This window comes from Panulirus ornatus, chromosome 27 (assembly GCF_036320965.1).
Source record: "Panulirus ornatus isolate Po-2019 chromosome 27, ASM3632096v1, whole genome shotgun sequence".
In the NCBI taxonomy this organism is placed as follows: domain Eukaryota; kingdom Metazoa; phylum Arthropoda; class Malacostraca; order Decapoda; family Palinuridae; genus Panulirus; species Panulirus ornatus.
In genome coordinates this window covers 15,115,600-15,134,466 of record NC_092250.1, presented here as the reverse complement: position 1 = coordinate 15,134,466, position 18,867 = coordinate 15,115,600, and the positions used below count along the sequence as shown (strand labels likewise).

Here is an 18,867-nt window from a genome sequence, read left to right as displayed (position 1 = left end):
TTATCTTCTTTCAAAGGATATCCCTTAAACATCAGTCTTTGCAACCTGAAAAATGTGCAGCTGTGCTAAACATTATAATGATCGCTACGTTCTTAATTTTTGACAAAACTATTGTAGAAAAAAGGCCATAGCTTTGAAAACAATTGTATACAAAGCCCTAATCAATGGCAATTGACATTCATAGGGCATCCAAACACAGATTTTCACTGTGAAGCTTAGGTTAAATAAAGAATTACAACTTGTTGAAAATATAAGCTCTTTAAACATAGAATCTATATTTACATAGTGCTAAGGACAGCATAGCCTATATATGGTTTACTTCTTGCAACAATCTTGAGGTTAGAGGTTCGATATATTAATTTTATTTGGGAAAATACTTCAATTGGAAGTATACCAAGCATCAGCATCTCTAGATTTGGGAGCAACTCCACTAATGGGACATAAAATGAAACATCCACACCAGCCATTGGTAGGTCAGGTGCCCATTCATTAACACAATGAACAGTGAAACTAAGCCGTAGAGTTCTTATTTTGGCTAGTGTTTTATCAACTGCCATCCCCATCAGCCACTCATAGGGTCTGTATGCTAGCATTAGTTCTAGATTAGTCAAGATAGGGGAAGCTGCAATTATCTTCTGAACCAATGTATTGACAATACTTGCACCTGGTGAAGCAGCACAGGCAACACTCAATGAAGTAAGACGAGGTAGTCTTTGGACGTGAAAGAGCGCTTCACTACACACACTCACTTCTGCAAGTAATCTGATTCCGAGGAGCTCAAGGTTAGGACACAGACAGATAAGCTGACATACTTCACTTAAGTCTATACCAACATGCACATGAAAATGCAATGCACAAAGACTGCATCCTACACTTTTAAAAAGTGGAATATACAATGAAAGAATTTCAAAATTACTGATTTCCTGAGATGTTGTATGTGGTACATGAAGAGTCAAGTTCTTACATCCAAACTTTGGGATCCAAATTTCTGCAAAGTTGGTATTTTCTTTAATACTTTCAACATTTGTGTGAGTATCAACACAGTGGCATATTGTTAGGTGCTGTAATTGCTTGAAGGATGAAACAACAGACCCGAAATCAATTCTTTCATCACAATGTTCTGAATTTCTAGTTAACTGTTGTTGTACCCAAGGCATTAAGCCAGTGAGGTCAACATGCCTAATGTTGTATGATAAAGAGCTACAATGTTCTGGTAAACTGGAAGGTATTTTTGGTAAAAAAGGCTTCAAGGTATGACATGAAACACAAACAACATCTGGATAAAAAAACAAAAGATTATACAAGAATTCTGTTAAAGACTGCTTCTTAACAACCTTTTGGGAATCACACCTATCTCCAATGTCTACAGATTTCAGCCTGGGAAATGATAAATATTTTAGCTTGTCTAAAGAGTTTTCACTTTTAGCAATGGAATCAATTGCCTCATAACCCAACCCAGAGAAAAATGTCTTGTAAAAACAATCAACTGGAACCATAAGTCTGCCATAGAATTGCTCCACTATAAATGTATCAATCAAAGGACAATGCTGTCCTACAGAAAAAAGAATCTCTTCACAGATGTTCTTGCGAAAGTGTACTTTTCTAAGAAATGGAGAATTTTCAATAATGATGATCCAAGGTTCTGAGTCTCCAAAGATGATATGCTGTGTTGATAACTCTTCAATTCCAAAGGGCTTCAGAGATCTCAAAATATCGGAATACACGGGACAGTCATTACGACGGAGTTCTAGTTGTACCTGTAATGAATGAGCATGAGTTTACTTTCACTATCTACTATCTGTAAGTTATGTTTTGTTTGTTATCGATTCTTTGCAATGGAGGTAACTCACAAACATATCTTGTTATAATTCAAAACACCAACTCAACATGGTCCACATACAGACTAGTATGTGACAGAAATTTAAGATCTGAAGAATAAAAAAACATTTCTCTAAGCTGAGCCCTATGGCTATCAGCAAGAGCACACCTACGTGATGGGGGGGTTCAATCACTGTTCTATCTCCAAAATGGGATGAATCTATAAGAATACATCCCTCCGCCCATCATAGAATGTATGACATCAGCAGATACTTGTTCACAGACACTTAACAACAATACAGTCACCTGCCTAGACCCAGGATACCACAGCATAGAGGTGAGATGGCAAGGCAAATGGAACTATGAAAATTTACTTACACATCACCAGTGTCTACCACAGGTTATCACTGTTTGGAAGTAGATGCTTTTTTAAGAAGAAAAGAGGGTCAGGAAGGGAAAGAAACAAAATGGATGCTCATAACACTGCCTATAGTACATAAAAATGTTTGTTTTTTCAAAACCTACATTTATCACCAATGGACACAGTCTCACTAGCTTCTTAGAACACATTCATATGAAGGATAAAGGCTTAAAAAGAAACTTGGTGTGGTGGATCCTCTCCTCATGAAGCCCTTCCCTTACTCTGCCCCATCACCTTCACCTCATTCTCACGACTATGCTATGTAAATTTATTCATAATCGATATTCTGTACTTTCCTCCCCCTTAAATCTTTAAACATTTATCATCTGATGTATTCAAAATGAAATAAAATATCAATCGGGAAATGATCAATACTAATCTGTACATTATAAACAGCAGAAAATGAGAAAGTCAATACAAATTAGATATGATGTTATGCAAGTGTAAATCAGCAACATATAGGCATTAAGGGCAGACTCCTTAAATATCTCATTTCTTTTCTGGTGTGTTTGTGCTGAAATACACTATCAATCTGTGCAATGCACTACCATAAATGACAAAAAGGAAGACATCATGATGTTTTTTCTTTTCTTTTATACTATTCGCCATTTCCCGCATTAGCGAGGTAGCGTTAAGAACAGAGGACTGGGCCTTTGAGAGAATATCCTCACGTGGCCCCCTTCTCTGTTCCTTCTTTTAGAAAATTAAAAAAAAATGAGAGGGGAGGATTTCCAGCCCCCTGCTCCCTTCCCTTTTAGTCATCTTCTAAGATACGCAGGGAATACGTGGGAAGTATTCTTTCTCCCCTATCCCCAGGGATAGCTTAAATAACACAACAGATATATGAATTCAAGGAAACTGCTTACACATCTCAATTCTCTACTGGTATGTTTGTACTGAAATAAAATATCAGTTTGCACAATGCTCCAACATACACTATCAAAAATGTGGTAAAGGTGGTATGAGTGAGAGGTCATGCTGTTATGCATGTATAAATGAAGCAATAAGAGATAAAGATCCATACGAAACTGTTTAAATATCTTTATAACTTTTTTAGAGTTATAATTCTTTATAACTCTTCTAGAGAAGAGAAAGGCATTTGGACAATTTTTGCAGGGAAATAGTGCAAATGACTAGGAGATGTATAAAAGAAAGAGGCAAGAGGTTAAGAGAAAGGTGCAAGAAGTGAAAAAGAAGGCAAATGAGAGTTGGGGTGAGAGTACCATTAAATTTTAGGGAGAATTAAAAGATGTTTTGGAAGGAGGTAAATAAAGTGCGTACGACAAGAGAAGAAATGGGAACATCAGTGAAGGGGGGTAATGGGGAAGTAATAACAAGTAGTGGTGATATGAGGAGATGGAGTGAGTATTTTGTAGATATAGGGTGTTTTGGTTGAGGTGGTGTACGAAGTGAGAGGGTCAGGGAGAATGGTTTGGTAAACAGAGAAGAGGTAGTGAAAGCTTTGTGGAAGATGAAAGCCAGCAAGGCGATGGGTTTGGATGGTATTGTAGTGGAATTTATTAAAATAGGGGGTGACTGTTGTTGTTGTTGAATGGTTGGTGAGGATATTCAATGTATGTATAGATCATGGTGAAGTGCCTGAGGATTGACAGAATGCATGCATAGTGCCATTGTACAAAGGCAAAGGGGATAAAGGTGAGTGTTCAAATTACAGAGGTATAACTTTGTTGAGTATTCCTAGGAAATTATATGAGAGGGTATTGACTGAGAGGGTGAAAGCATGTACAGAGCATCAGATTGGGGAAGAGCAGTGTGGTTGCAGAAGTGGTAGAGGATGTGTGGATCAGGTGTTGGCTTTGAAGAATGTATGTAAGAAATACTTAGAAAAGCAAATGGATTTGTGTGTAGCATTTACGGATCTGGAGAAGATATATGACAGAGTTGACAGAGATGGTCTGTGGAAGGTATTAAGAATATATGGTGTGGGAGGTAAATTGCTGGAAGCAGTGAAAAGTTTCTACCGAGGATGTAAGGTATGTGTACGAGTAGGAAGAGAGGAAAGTGATTGGTTCTTAGTGAATGTCGGTTTACGGCAGGGGTGCGTGATGTCTCCATGGTTGTTTAATTTGTTTATGGATGGGGTTGTTAGGGAGGTGAATGCAAGAGCTTTGGAGAGAGGGGCAAGTATGCAGTCTGTTGTGGATGAGAGGGCTTGGGAAGTGAGTCAGTCGTTGTTTGCTGATGATACAGCACTAGTGGCTGATTCAGGTGAGAAACTGCAGAAGCTGGTGACAGTTTGGTAGAGTGTGTGAAAGAAAGCTGAAAGTAAATGTGAATACAAGCAAGGTTATTAGATACAACATCCGGGAGTGGATTTGGCAGCAGATGGAACCATGGAAGCGGAAGTGAGTGACAGGGTGGGGGAGGGGGCGAAAGTTCTGGGAGCATTGAAAAATGTGTGGAAGGTGAGAATATTATCTCGCAACAGCAAAAATGGGTATGTTTGAAGAGACAGTGATTCCAACAATGTTATGTGGTTGCGAGGCATGGGTTATAGATAGGGTTGAGCAGAGGAGGGTGGATGTGTTGGAAATGAGATGTTTGAGGACAATAAATGGTGTGAGGTGGTTTGATCAAGTAAGTAATGAAAGGGTAAGAGAGATAAGTGGTAATAAAAAGTGTGTAGTTGAGAGAGCAGAAGAGGGTGTATTGAAATGGTTTGGTCACATGCAGAGAATGAATGAGGAAAGATTGACAAAGAAGATATATGTGTCAGAGGTGGAGGGAACGAGGAGAAGTGGGAGACCACATTGGAGGTGGAAGGGTGGAGTGAAAAAGCTTTTGAGCGATTGAGGCCTGAACATGCAGGAGAGTGAAAGGCATGCAAGGAATAGAGCGAATTGGAACGATGTGGTATACCGGGATCGACATAATGTCAATGGATTGAGCCAAGGCATGTGAAGCGTCTGGGATAAACCATGGAAAGTTTAGTGGGGCCTGGAAGTGGAAAGGGAGCTGTGGTTTTGGTGCATTATACATGACAGCTAGAGACTGAGCGTGAACAAATGTGGCCTTTGTTGTCTCTTCCTAGTGCTACCTCACGTGCGTGCAGGGGGAGGGGGTTGTCATTTCATGTGTAGCGGGGTGGCAACAGGAATGAATAAAGGCAGCAAGTATGAATTATGTAAATGTGTATATATGTATATGTCTGTGTATGTATATATATATGTATACGTTGAAATGTATAGGTATGTATATGTGTGTGTGTGGATGTGTATGTATATACATGTGTATGTGGGCGGGCTGGGCCATTCTTTCGTCTGTTTCCTCGCGCTACCTCGAGGGAGACAGCGACAGAGTATAATAATATAAATAGAAAAAATAAATATCATTCATATCTATATTCATTCATTATACTTAATCGCCATCTCCCGTGTTAGTGAGGTAGCACAAGGAAACAGACGAAGAATGGTCCAACCCACCCACATACACAAGTATATACATAAATGCCCACACACGCAAATATACATACACATACATTTCAACGTATACATACATATGGATACAGAGACATATACATATATGCACATGTAGATATTCTTACTTGCTGCCTTCATCTATTCCCGTCCCCACCCCACTACACATGAAAAAGACATCCCTTCTCAGCGAGGTCATACCAAGAAAAGACAAAAAAGGCCACATGTTTTCACACTCAGTCTCTCCTATCATGTGTAATGCACCAAAACCACAGCTCCCTTTCCACATCCAGGCCCCACAGACCTTTCCATGGTTTACCCCAGATGTTTCACATGCCCAGGTTCAATCCATTGACAGCACATTGACCCCGGTATGCCACTTCGTTCCAATTCACTCTATTCTTTCAATGAATTTCACCCTCCTGTATGATGTTATCTATTCACTTTATTAATTGCACTTAGTCGCTGTCTCCTGTGTTAGCGAGGTAGTGCAAGGAAACAGACGAAAGAATGGCCTAACCCACCCACACACACATGTATATACATAAACGCCCACACACGCACATGATATCCCTATACATTTCAGTGCAGACATACATATACATACACAACAGTCATATGCATATATATACACATGTACATATTCATACTTGCTGCCTTCATTCATTCCTATTGCCACCCTGCCACAAATGAAATGGCACCCCCCGTCCCCATCGCATGCAAGATAGCACTAGGAAAAGACAACAAATGCCACATTCGCTCACACTCAGTCTGCAGCTGTCATGTGTAATGCGCTGAAACCACAGATATCTTTCCACATCCAGGCCCCACAAAACGTTTCATGGTTTACCCCAGATGCTTCACATGCCCTGGTTCAATCCACACAGCACGCTGACCCCGGTAAACCACATCGTTCTAATTCACACTATTCCTTACACGCCTTTCACCCTCCTGTCTGTTCAAGCCCTGATCGCTCAAAATCTTTTTCACTCCATCCTTCCACCTGCAATTTGGTCTCTCACTTCTCATTCCCTCCACCTCTGACACATATATCCTCTTGTCAATCTTTCCTCACTCATTCTCTCCATGTGACCACACCATTTCAATAAACCCTCTTCTGTTCTCACAACCACACTTTTTTATTACCACACATCTCTCTTACCCTTTCATTACTTACTCGATCACACCACATATTGTCCTCAAACATTTCATTTCCAACACATCTACCCTCCCCCGCACAAACCTATCTATAGCCCATGCCTCACAATCATATAACATTGTTGGAACCACTATTCCATCAAACATTATTATCATTATTATCATTATCATTATTATTATTATTATTATTATTATAATCATTATTATTATTATCATTATCATTATTATCATTATCATTATTATTATTATTATTATCATTACATTTATTCATTTATTATACTTTATCCCTGTCTCCAACACTAGCGAGGTAGTGCAAGGAACAGACAAAAGAATGGCCCAACCCACCCACATACCTACGTATATATATATACACGTCCAAACATGCACATATACATACCTATACATCTCAACGTATACATATATACACACACACACACCAGACATATACATATATTATCATTATTATTATCATCATTATTATACATAATCGCTGTTTCCCATGTCAGCTAGGATGCGAGAATATGTTGCCCTATCAACTTCACTAAAAGTGAAAATGAAAACCACGGTATGATGTAATTGAATCAAATAATGAAGAAAGAAATTCTGCCATTGCAAGCTGATAACCCTAATGATCTGCTCCTCCACACACCTGAATGACTAATATCATCCTACATAACATTCATCATTCATTCAATGCAATGCAAATTCAACCTGTCAAAAGATTATTACTTTAAACTGTTTTTGTATAGAATTATACAAACAGACTTCTAACAGTGTGAGGGATGCACTCCTGGTTAAAGAACTCTAAGAGAGTTTAGTGCTCAAAAGAGTCCAGTTTAACAAGGCTTCAATAAGGATGCATACTGACAGCACCACTGGGCACCTAAAAGGGCTTCCTAGGGATACTGGTAATACAATAAATGATGATCGTGAACATATGATAAATGTTTTCAATCAATCTTAATAACACTAATATTCAGTGACGTAACAGTGAAAAATCAAGAAACTCAATAAATTATGATATGGTATTCATGAAATCAGGTGTTGGGAAAGTTTGGCAGATGGTGGTGGGAGACTGGGTGGCAAGAGCTAAAGTAAGGATGGACTGGCTGTGGCTCATACACTATTCTTCTTAAAGAAGGCTTCTATGACAAGTTGCCCTACCTTCAATCAAATAGATGTGGCTAAATCCAAGCTCCGGTCAACATTAATGTGGTGCTGTCCAACATCAATGTACGTTATCACCTGAATTTTCATACACAAAATAATGTTCTTCCTTGACTGCTTGGTAACACCATCATCACTATCACGTGCATGCCTTCTTTAAGACACTATGGGTGTCTTGCTTACGAAAAAATTGGGACTAAAACGAAAAACAGACACTATGCTGTAGTATCCATAACTAGGGGAAGACTGCTCAAGACTGCCACCTCAAGTTGCTGAGTGGCTCAAGGCTGTACTGTATCATCATTTCATTGGCTGAGTTCACAGCTAGGACAAAAGGAGAAATTGATATGTACCTAACCCACCATCTGTATACATCATAACCTGCATGCTTTATGTCTAAACTGTTGCTTTTCCTTAAATGCTTGCCCACATAACCATTACTAATACTAGCATGCCATTTTCCAGACAATATAGATCTTTTGCTCACAGAAAAATAACCAAACATATGAGAAATAAACCCACCATGCAGCAGAAAACAGCAATGCCGTGTGATATCTAACTTCATTCCCATAAAAATACGAATTTCCCCATCCAATATATTTGTTTTCCTTTATTTTTACCCACATTACCAACACTAACATCTGCAAGCCATTTTCCAGACATCCTGTGCACATATCAAGTAAAACTACTGGAAAGATATCTACCATATAAAGGTTAGTGCTCATACACGGCAGCCAAAGGGGCTCACTGGCTGAATGTTGATCAGCATCTACTCTTCCCATTGGCTGATCTCACAGTTCATATAAGAGAAACCTCTGTGTATTGCATCTCTTCTGGTGAGACTTTTGAACTGCCTGATGGATATTAATCATGTTTTGAACCCCTCCCCCAAAAAACTACTGACAAGGCACAGTGTTATAGCAAAACCATACTATATTAATCTGCACAATGAAAGATCTATCTGCATCATAAATAATGATATAGTATTTGTGTTTGCTATGTCAGCTAATGAAAAAACTGTGTATAGTACTGGTGCTTGGACAAGGTCTAGGAAATACAGCACTCTGTAATATGTTAACGGTGGTTCGCTTCAATAAAATTTACATTACATGCCATTTTCCATGAAAGCAACCCTCATTTAAGCCAGAAAAGACCCATTTACAGAGAATACTCTGCCCAATTCTCCTTGCTTGACAACAGGGAAGGATGCATTAGAAATGAAGAGATTCTGTATAACATACAGTACAGAAAGAAATTAAATTACTGACCTTTGGATAATGTGGAACCTCTTGAGCATCAGCAGTGCCACCAACTTTTGTTGAAAATATAAGCTGAAGCAAAAACCTAAAGAGGGGAAACCTGCACTGAGGGTCCACGAGCTCCAATTCCCTGGTGAAACATTCCCTGATCTGCCGCCGAATCTCTGACTTCTGTTTGCCGAGCCATTCATTATCATCCCACCATTGCTTCAATTTCTGAAGGTGTTCCTGGAAGGTAGGACACTAATTTTTCATATGAATACTACAGAAATACCTTTTACACTAATTCAAATTGACGAATTTCAAGAAAAATGTTTTGTCCAATTCCATATTACCAAAATCTGGCAATATGCATACAGTGGACATATTACCAAACTCCCAAGCAATATCTTTGAAAGGGTACATGACAACTAGGATGGGAAAGTTTGGGTACCGGTGGTGCAGAAGTACAGGTCATTTGGGACCATGGCAAAATCCACTTGGATCCAGATTTGCATTTGGATTTCTATCCTTAATCAATTACATGAACAGAACTTTACCAATCATGACCATTTTTGTTTCCTTTATGTAAATGTATTGAAGTTCATCAAAGGCTTTCTAAAAGTCATGTAACTTCTTCCTTTATGTATTTAATGGTCCTGTGGTGCCTCTCCCATCAAAGACACTTACCCTTTTTTCTGGTCTTCCAGTTCAAATCTGAAATCCTTAAATTCAAAGCTACATGTAGCAAGACAAATAAGACTATCTTTCTCAAAGTAACTTAGATACTAACACTGTAGTATCTGAGTTACTGAATCACTGTTTTGTCCCTGCAACAAAGTATGACTTTGCCCATTGTTTTTCCCCTGCAGCAAACTTACCTCCTGTATACCAGGGGATTCTACCCTCACAACTCGGTCTCCAACAAAGGTGGTGTGTTGTATCTCTGATGTCAGATCATGGCCTGCAGGTCTATGTAGCCACCAATTCCCAGCTGGTCTAGCACAACACTCTAAGTATCTATCCATTTATCTTTTAACCTTAGAGGCCCTAGTCACAGAAAAAAGTCCACATCAAGGCCAACTGAACCTTGATTGACACATAAATAGGTTAATGAAAGGAGTAAAAGAAAAGTATTTGTGAATTTTGGAGGAAAAGAAAAACTTGTCTTTTAATAAGTGCCAGATCATACTTATTGGGAAAGATGTGGGAGAATAAAGAGTTCCAAAGCTTCGAGGTGTTGGCAACTTAGGAAAGTTCATCAAAAGGGCCCACCCAACAGCTGCCAAAATCCAAAGAGAAATCACATGATGCAACAGCTTCCTAAGTATTGCGTGGTCTAGCAAGTGGTCAGAGCACACACACAAGCAGCCAGTACTTGGGAGCAAAAACCAAAGTAATACCACTGAAAGAGGAGAAATCTACCGACCGGGGGACAAGAAGCCAAAACTTAAAAAAAAAAATCTCCTTTTTAAATACTGTCTTTCCTCATACCATCAGCAGGTTTGGATGGTATTGCAGTGGAATTCATTAAAAAAGGGGGTGACTGTATTGTTGACTGGTTGGTACGGTTATTTAATGTATGTATGATTCATGGTGAAGTGCCTGAGGATTGGCAGAATGTTTGCATAGTGCTATTGTACAAAGGCAAAGGGGATAAGAGTGAGTGCTCAAATTACAGAGGTATAAGTTTGTGGCTGGTGGCTGATTCATGTGAGAAACTGCAGAAGCTGGTGACTGAGTTTGGTAAAGTGTGTGGAAGAAGAAAGTTGAGAGTAAATGTGAATAAGAGCAAGGTTATTAGGTACAGTAGGGGTGAGGGTCAAGTCAATTGGGAGGTGAGTTTGAATGGAGAAAAACTGGAGGAAGTGAAGTGTTTTAGATATTTGGGAGTGGATCTGTCAGCGGATGGAACCATGGAAGCGGAAGTGGATCATAGGGTGGGGGAGGGGGCGAAAATTTTGGGAGCCTTGAAAAATGTGTGGAAGTCGAGAACATTATCTCGGAAAGCAAAAATGGGTATGTTTGAGGGAATAGTGGTTCCAACAATGTTGTATGGTTGCGAGGCGTGGGCTATGGATAGAGATGTGCGCAGGAGGATGGATGTGCTGGAAATGAGATGTTTGAGGACAATGTGTGGTGTGAGGTGGTTTGATCGAGTAAGTAACGTAAGGGTGAGAGAGATGTGTGGAAATAAAAAGAGCGTGGTTGAGAGAGCAGAAGAGGGTGTTTTGAAATGGTTTGGGCACATGGAGAGAATGAGTGAGGAGAGATTGACCAAGAGGATATATGTGTCGGAGGTGGAGGGAACGAGGAGAAGAGGGAGACCAAATTGGAGGTGGAAAGATGGAGTGAAAAAGATTTTGTGTGATCGGGGCCTGAACATGCAGGAGGGTGAAAGGAGGGCAAGAAATAGAGTGAATTGGAGTCATGTGGTATACAGGGGTTGACGTGCTGTCAGTGGATTGAAGCAAGGCATGTGAAGCGTCTGGGGTAAACCATGGAAAGCTGTGTAGGTATGTATATTTGCGTGTGTGGACGTGTGTATGTACATGTGTATGGGGGGGGGGGGGTTGGGCCATTTCTTTCGTCTGTTTCCTTGCGCTACCTCGCAAACGCGGGAGACAGCGACAAAGTATAAAAAAAAAAGAAAAAAAAAAAAAAAGTTTGTTGAGTATTCCTGGTAAATTATATGGGAGGGTATTGATTGAGAGGGTGAAGGCATGTACAGAGCATCAGATTGGGGAAGAGCAGTGTGGTTTCAGAAGTGGTAGAGGATGTGTGGATCAGGTGTTTGCTTTGAAGAATGTATGTGAGAAATACTTAGAAAAGCAAATGGATTTGCATGTAGCATTTATGGATCTGGAGAAGGCATATGATAGAGTTGATAGAGATGCTCTGTGGAAGGTACTAAGAATATATGGTGTGGAAGGCAAGTTGTTAGAAGCAGTGAAAAGTTTTTATCGAGGATGTAAGGCATGTGTACGTGTAGGAAGAGAGGAAAGTGATTGGTTCTCAGTAAATGTAGGTTTGCGGCAGGGGTGTGTGATGTCTCCATGGTTGTTTAATTTGTTTATGGATGGGTTTGTTAGGGAGGTGAATACAAGAGTTTTGGAAAGAGGGGCAAGTATGCAGTCTGTTGTGGATGAGAGAGCTTGGGAACTGAGTCAGTTGTTGTTCGCTGATGATACAGCGCTGGTGGCTGATTCATGTGAGAAACTGCAGAAGCTGGTGACTGAGTTTGGTAAAGAGTGTGAAAGAAGAAGGTTGAGAGTAAATGTGAATAAGAGCAAGGTTATTAGGTACAGTAGGGTTGAGGGTCAAGTCAATTGGGAGGTAAGTTTGAATGGAGCAAAACTGGAGGAAGTTAAGTGTTTTAGATATCTGGGAGTGGATTTGGCAGCGGATGGAACCATGGAAGCGGAAGTGAATCATAGGGTGGGGGAGGAGCCGAAAATTCTGGGAGCCTTGAAGAATGTTTGGAAGTCGAGAACATCATCTCGGAAAGCAAAAATGGGTATGTTTGAAGGAATAGTGGTTCCAACAATGTTGTATGGTTGCGAGGCGTGGGCTATGGATAGAGTTGTGCGGAGGAGGGTGGATGTGCTTGAAATGTTTGAGGACAATATGTGGTGTAAGGTGGTTTGATCGAGTAAGTAATGTAAGGATAAGAGAGATGTGTGGTAATAAAAAGTGTGTGGTTGAGAGAGCAGAAGAGGGTGTTTTGAAATGGTTTGGTCACATGGAGAGAATGAGTGAGGAAAGATTGACCAAGAGGATATATGTGTCAGAGGTGGAGGGAACGAGAAGTGGGAGACCAAATTGGAGGTGGAAAGATGGAGTGAAAAAGATTTTGAGTGATCGGGGCCTGAACATGCAGGAGGGTGAAAGGCGTGCAAGGAACAGAGTGAATTGGAACGATGTGGTATACCAGGGTCGACGTGCTGTGAATGGATTGAACCAGGGCATGTGAAGCGTCTGGGGTAAACCATGGAAAGCTGTGTGGGGCCTGGATGTGGAAAGGGAGCTGTGGTTTCGGTGCATTATTACATGACAGCTAGAGACTGAGTGCGAACAAATGTGGCCTTTGTTGTCTTTCCTAGCACTACCTCACACATATGAGGGGGGAGGGGGTTGTTATTCCATGTGTGGCGAGGTGGCGATGGGAATGAATAAAGGCAGACAGTATGAATTATGTACATGTGTATATATGTATATGTCTGTGTGTATATATATGTATACATTGAGATGTATAGGTATGTATATTTGCGTGTGTGGACGTGTATGTACATACATGTGTATGTGGGTGGGTTGGGCCATTCTTTCGTCTGTTTCCTTGCGCTACCTTGCTAACGCGGGAGACGGCGACAAAGCAAAATAGAATAAATAAATATAACCTTACCATAAAAAGCATCCTTTCAGCACGGAGTTCACTCCATGTGTTTTCTGGTGTCATGATAATCTTGTCCAGCTTGCAATGATCATAAGGAATCCATACCTCTGCAAAGAAAAAATAATTATCAGGTTCAAATAAACATTTAAAGACCATCCCTGTCTCAATGGAATAGACAAGTTTCTGAACAGCTCACCATCTAGTAAAATTCCAGTAAATGAAACCCTTTTTTTTACAGCCTCTAATTTATGAAATTGGAGATGCATTACTACAGAAAGAATGTTATCATAGTGCACAATGAAAATTCACTTGAATGAAAAAAAAAATAAAAGGCACAGATGAACAATGGCTACATTTGCACACATTCACTCTCTAGAAGTCATGTATAATGCACTGAAACTAGAGAACATCACTCATAGCCATGCCCCACTGGCTATTCCATGGTTTTAACCTGACTGCTTCATATGCCATGGTTCAGCTCACAGATAGCAAGTTGCTCAGTGATCCAATTAAATATATCCCATGCACACCTCTAACCCTTCTGAATGTACATGCCTCAATACCCAAGTGCCTCTTTCATTCCATCCTTCATCCCCTTCCTGGTCTCCCCCTTCCCTTCCATCCTTCAACTTCTGATACTTGGATCTTCTTAATCAACCTCTCCTTGCTTATCCTTTCGATACGTCCAAACCTCCTGGGCATGCCCTGGTCAGCTCTCTCAGTCATGGTACACTTGCAGCAATACCTCCCTCTTAAACTGTAATTCCTTGAGCAATCAACCCAACTCACATTACATATTGTCCTTAGGCATCACATTTCTAACATTTTATTCCTTTTATATTCATAGCCTAGGGGTCAAATCAACACAAAAATGCTGGGTCTATTTCATCTTCAAGCATAAACATCTTTTCACCAGCAGGTACTGACCTCTCCTTCCACACACTCCCTACTCCTTACGCACCAAGAACCTTAGCCCATTCTTCCTAATTATTACTCATTTCAGTTCCCATGGTTCCATTCACTGCCAAGTCTACTCCCTGGTATTTAGGGCATTCCAATTCCAATTCCTCCAGGTGCTACCTCACTATGCAGAAAAGAGCTTTGTGGAAGGTCTTAAGAATATATGGTGTGGGAGGAAAGCTGCTACAAGCAGTGATCATTTTTCATCAAGGGTGTATGGCATGAGTATAAGTAAGAAGAGAACAGAGTGAATGGTTTCAAGTGAAGGCTGGTCTGCAATAGGGGTATGTGATGTCACCATAGTTGTTTAATTTATTTATAGATGTAGTGGTGAGGGAGATAAATGCAAGAGTCTTGGAGAGTGGGGAAAGTATGCAACCTGTAGGCAATGAGAAGGCCTGGGAAGTCAGTCAGTTGTTGTGTGGTGATGATCTCGCACTGGTGGCACATTCAAGTGAGAAACTGCATAAGTTGGTAACTGAGTTTGGAAGTGTGTATGAAAGGACGAAGTTGAGAGTTATTGAGAATAAAAGCAAGGTTATTAGGTTTAGCAGTGTTGAGGGAGCGGTTAACTGGGGTGTCAATTTGAACAGAGAAAAACTGAAGGAAGTGAAGTGTTTTAGATAGCTAGGAGTGGTCGTGGTAGGGAATGGAACCATGGAAGTGGAAGTGAGTCATAGGCTGGGTGAGGGAGCAAAGGTTCTGGAAGCACTGAAGGATGGGTAGAAAGAGACCTCATTTTCAAGGAGGTCAAAAATGGGTATGTTTAAAGGTACAGTAGTCCCAACAAGATTAGATAAATGCATATGTACTTATGATTTATGTCTTGTAAACCAAATAAAAAAGATACTGATACAGAGAAGGGCAGAATCTCAGTCACAGACAGTTGCTACATGCCAGGTCACTGGCAAGGAGGTCATATCATACCAGGTGGGCAAAAGAATGAATGCAGGTGGGACAAGATGTGACACCATGTCAGCTGTATTATGACATCATAGGTCTGAGCAAGCTACTTGAGTGATCACTGAGCCCTTGTTAACAAGTATCTGCCAACCTCATATGCTTCATGATGGCCAGAGTGGGTGAATCGCCATGGGTCTGTTCAATTCTCGGGGGTTTTGCATGTTCTACCCCTCTAAAAGGAGGATCTCTCTATGAAGTTTCTAATGCTTTGTCGATAATGTGAAAAATTTTCTTCTTAACACCCAATAACTGTACTTTTTGAAAACAATCCCTTCAGCTACTCTCATCTTCAATATACCCCTCGAATACAGAAATCAATCACCTTATAAAGTCTTACCATCATCCTGAGGTAGTAGAATATTTTGCAGTGATGAGGGGATGGAATGTTGTAAAACCATATATACAAATTTTTCAACTGCTAATTTTTCCAAGCATTCTGGAGTATGGGCAGGCATTATGCCTTCCTTTTTCTTGGACGACATTTTGAAGAATATAGCCGGTCTTAGTTGTGCGCTCCAGAGTAGCTACTTGTATTCATGCCATGGCCTCATTTCTGAAAAAAAAGAGAAAATTAAAACCCTCATCATCTTGTAATAATTCAGGCTGAGTGCTCTGTGCTACAATAATTCACCTGGATGTTTCAAAGCAAATTATTCATATTCAAGGTTGTAATCATTACCTGCTTGATATCATTTGTGCAACACAGGGATGCAGTTTCAATATATGTTGGAGTCCCATCTCTTAAACTTTCTTACGATCATACAACTTTTTGCAATCCTGTAAACTATCCTGAAACTGTCTGCATTCACAGGTACATCATCATTTTATATTGAAGTACTTGTCCATATCTTTTCTATTATTTTTTGGACTTTTGGTTCAAAGCACTGTTCATTACAGACACTGTTGAGTTGGCTTAGAAACTTGAAGGATGTGATCAGGTCTCCCCTTCTCATTTCCACAGCATGCATGCAACAGGTGCCATAACTGTTGCCCTCTTCTTGTCCTTTTTTATTTGCACTAAATGTTTCTTGAGGTAAGATGACCAAACTTGACAAAGAAAAAAAAATCCTAATAAAAAAAATCAAATGCATTAACAAATGCACAGATTGCCCCCTTACCCATTACCCTGACATAGTGGCCTTGTGCTATGCTAGGTACATCATTAATCCCAACGTCCCTTTACCATACTTTCCACAGCACATTCAAAGCTGGCCATGTCCACCGGGCAGAACCACAGGTCAAGAACACTAGCACTATTATAAGTATGCATGGTCAAAAGCATACTCAGCTCCAGGTCATCTTAGATGAATGGAATAATAAAGAGTACGAGAAAACGAACATGGAAAAGAAAGACTGGAGTCCTCAGATGTTTGAGGACCTGACTATTAAAAGTGGGAAGGTTATATGAATAGGGAAAATAAAAGAAGGAAGACAATTCCACAACACTACTAGTCTTAGGGAAGGTGGAGGGATCATCCTCATGTGGCTGTTCTCTATGCAAAAACTATTGGAAGAGCCTGCCATGTCTTTGGTCCCTTTCAAGATAACATTAACATACATGGAGGATCTCAGAGAAGGCAAGCTGTGTTAAACATTTTCTATATAAAGATTTTCACAACCAATTATTACCTAAATGTTGAGTTATACAGAGTAATCATTAGGTTAATTGTTATAATTCATCTAAACCCTGATGCTGGGAAGGTGGGGTAGGGCATGTTTTCATGGTTCTCAATACTACGGTTTGACAGTGTCACTGGCCATTATTTCCCCTCATGCGTTACTGCTCTTGAGAAAGTTTTGCAGCTCTTATAAAGATGGCACTGCCTGATTTATTTCAGTATTTCTTATTTTACATTATCAATTACTCAAAAGTGGCAGGGCTATGGAGGTCAGGAAAAATATGAGGATAATACTTAAAAAGCTAATCAAAACATTCATTAAGTAGATTAAAACCTTTGAAAGCCTCATTCAACTTCCCCCTAGCAGTCCAGATTTACATCAAATTTCAACGTCATAAAGATGTTGAAATATATGCCAGTACAAGTCTTCTATGCTGTGCAATGCCACATGGTAAACTAAGTAGGTTAATTGTGCATTTGTGTGATGGAATGAACTTGTAAATACAGGAACATTTATAAGACTATGATGATCAGGAAACATGGTGAGAGCATTAACATAACAGAAGCTAAAACATTTTGGAAATTAACGAAACACATGCACACTAAATTCCCTTTCAGACCAGAATGACCTCAAATTTCAAACTGAATCAAAATGTGCCGTGCAACGTCATGTATGGCCAAGAGTGCCATGGAATCTACTTTTATCAACAGGAATGCAAAAAATGTCCAACACCTGCTTGAAAACTGATACCATAAGCAACACACTATCAAATACCATAAAAAATTTGGTAATTATGAAGTTTAAGGTCACAGTTGCTATCCATTAAGAACTTTATCAATTTCATTCTTCAAAGCTGGTATTCTATATTTCTAATAATATAACACTGTAGAGTATGATTTGGGGCCTTTATATCATTCTTCTATGATAAATAAGATGATAAAGGCAGAGGTTATGATGATAATGGAAAATGTGTAGTTAAAGGCGAAATACCTGTACGAATTACCAAAGCCCATGAAAACTTCACCAAAACAAAATCATCTCATCTTTTGGTAATATTTGAAATAAATTATTTGGTGTAAATGTTTGAGACCATACATGCAATGGATACTTGAAATTGTCTGCAACTCCATGTAAGCATATGCATTTCAGGACACTACTGACATACTTTGATCATAACGTTGCAAATTATGGTAACTGTCATTCCTAGAGGAAGTTTAATGAAGTTCTAGAGGCTCTGTTAATTCCATATTAAAGTTTCACGAATGTTTGGTAAATCCCGCGCTTTCCCTGAACTTCACTGCACTCCCCGCTGTCGCCTTGGTAATCATAGTAGAAAAGGAAATAAAGGCTCCAAATACTATCACCTTAGTCTAATCTTATCTTTAACTAGTATACATCCAATGCAAAATGTAAGAAATGAAGAATCTAAGCAATTTACGTGGTGCCCTTAAACTTCATCATTACTCAAATATGACATATATATCTGATATTAGCGTAGTTAAGTAAGGTTTTCATAAGTCATGTTCATTATTATAAGAGCTTACATATTTCTATTCTGTTTGAAACCCTTCTTTCCCTAAACTTCATAGCCCTCCCCACTAATTTATGTGGTGCCTTTAAACTTCATAATTACTCAAATATGAAATATATATCAGATATTAGCGTAAGTTAAGTAAGGTTTTCATGTCTTGT

General features: G+C 39.6%; 1 protein-coding gene across 5 annotated transcripts in view; it reads right to left on the bottom strand.

Moving 5' to 3' along the window:
• Positions 1-237: 237 nt before the first annotated feature.
• Positions 238-18,867, bottom strand: part of LOC139757587 (uncharacterized) — a 21,061-nt gene continuing 2,431 nt past the window's right edge. For 2 of the 5 annotated variants that reach the window (XM_071678208.1, XM_071678209.1), the window contains exons 2-6: positions 16,235-16,623; positions 15,893-16,108; positions 13,642-13,739; positions 9,270-9,488; positions 238-1,757 (exon numbers count right to left, since the gene is read on the bottom strand). In XM_071678208.1, coding sequence (XP_071534309.1) covers positions 279-1,757; positions 9,270-9,488; positions 13,642-13,739; positions 15,893-16,037 — 1,941 coding nt within the window. In that variant the 5' untranslated portion in view covers positions 16,038-16,108; positions 16,235-16,623 and the 3' untranslated portion in view covers positions 238-278. The remainder of the gene's footprint in view (positions 1,758-9,269; positions 9,489-13,641; positions 13,740-15,892; positions 16,109-16,234; positions 16,624-18,867) is intronic. The other 3 variants (XM_071678210.1, XM_071678213.1, XM_071678211.1) reach the window with 2 other exon arrangements.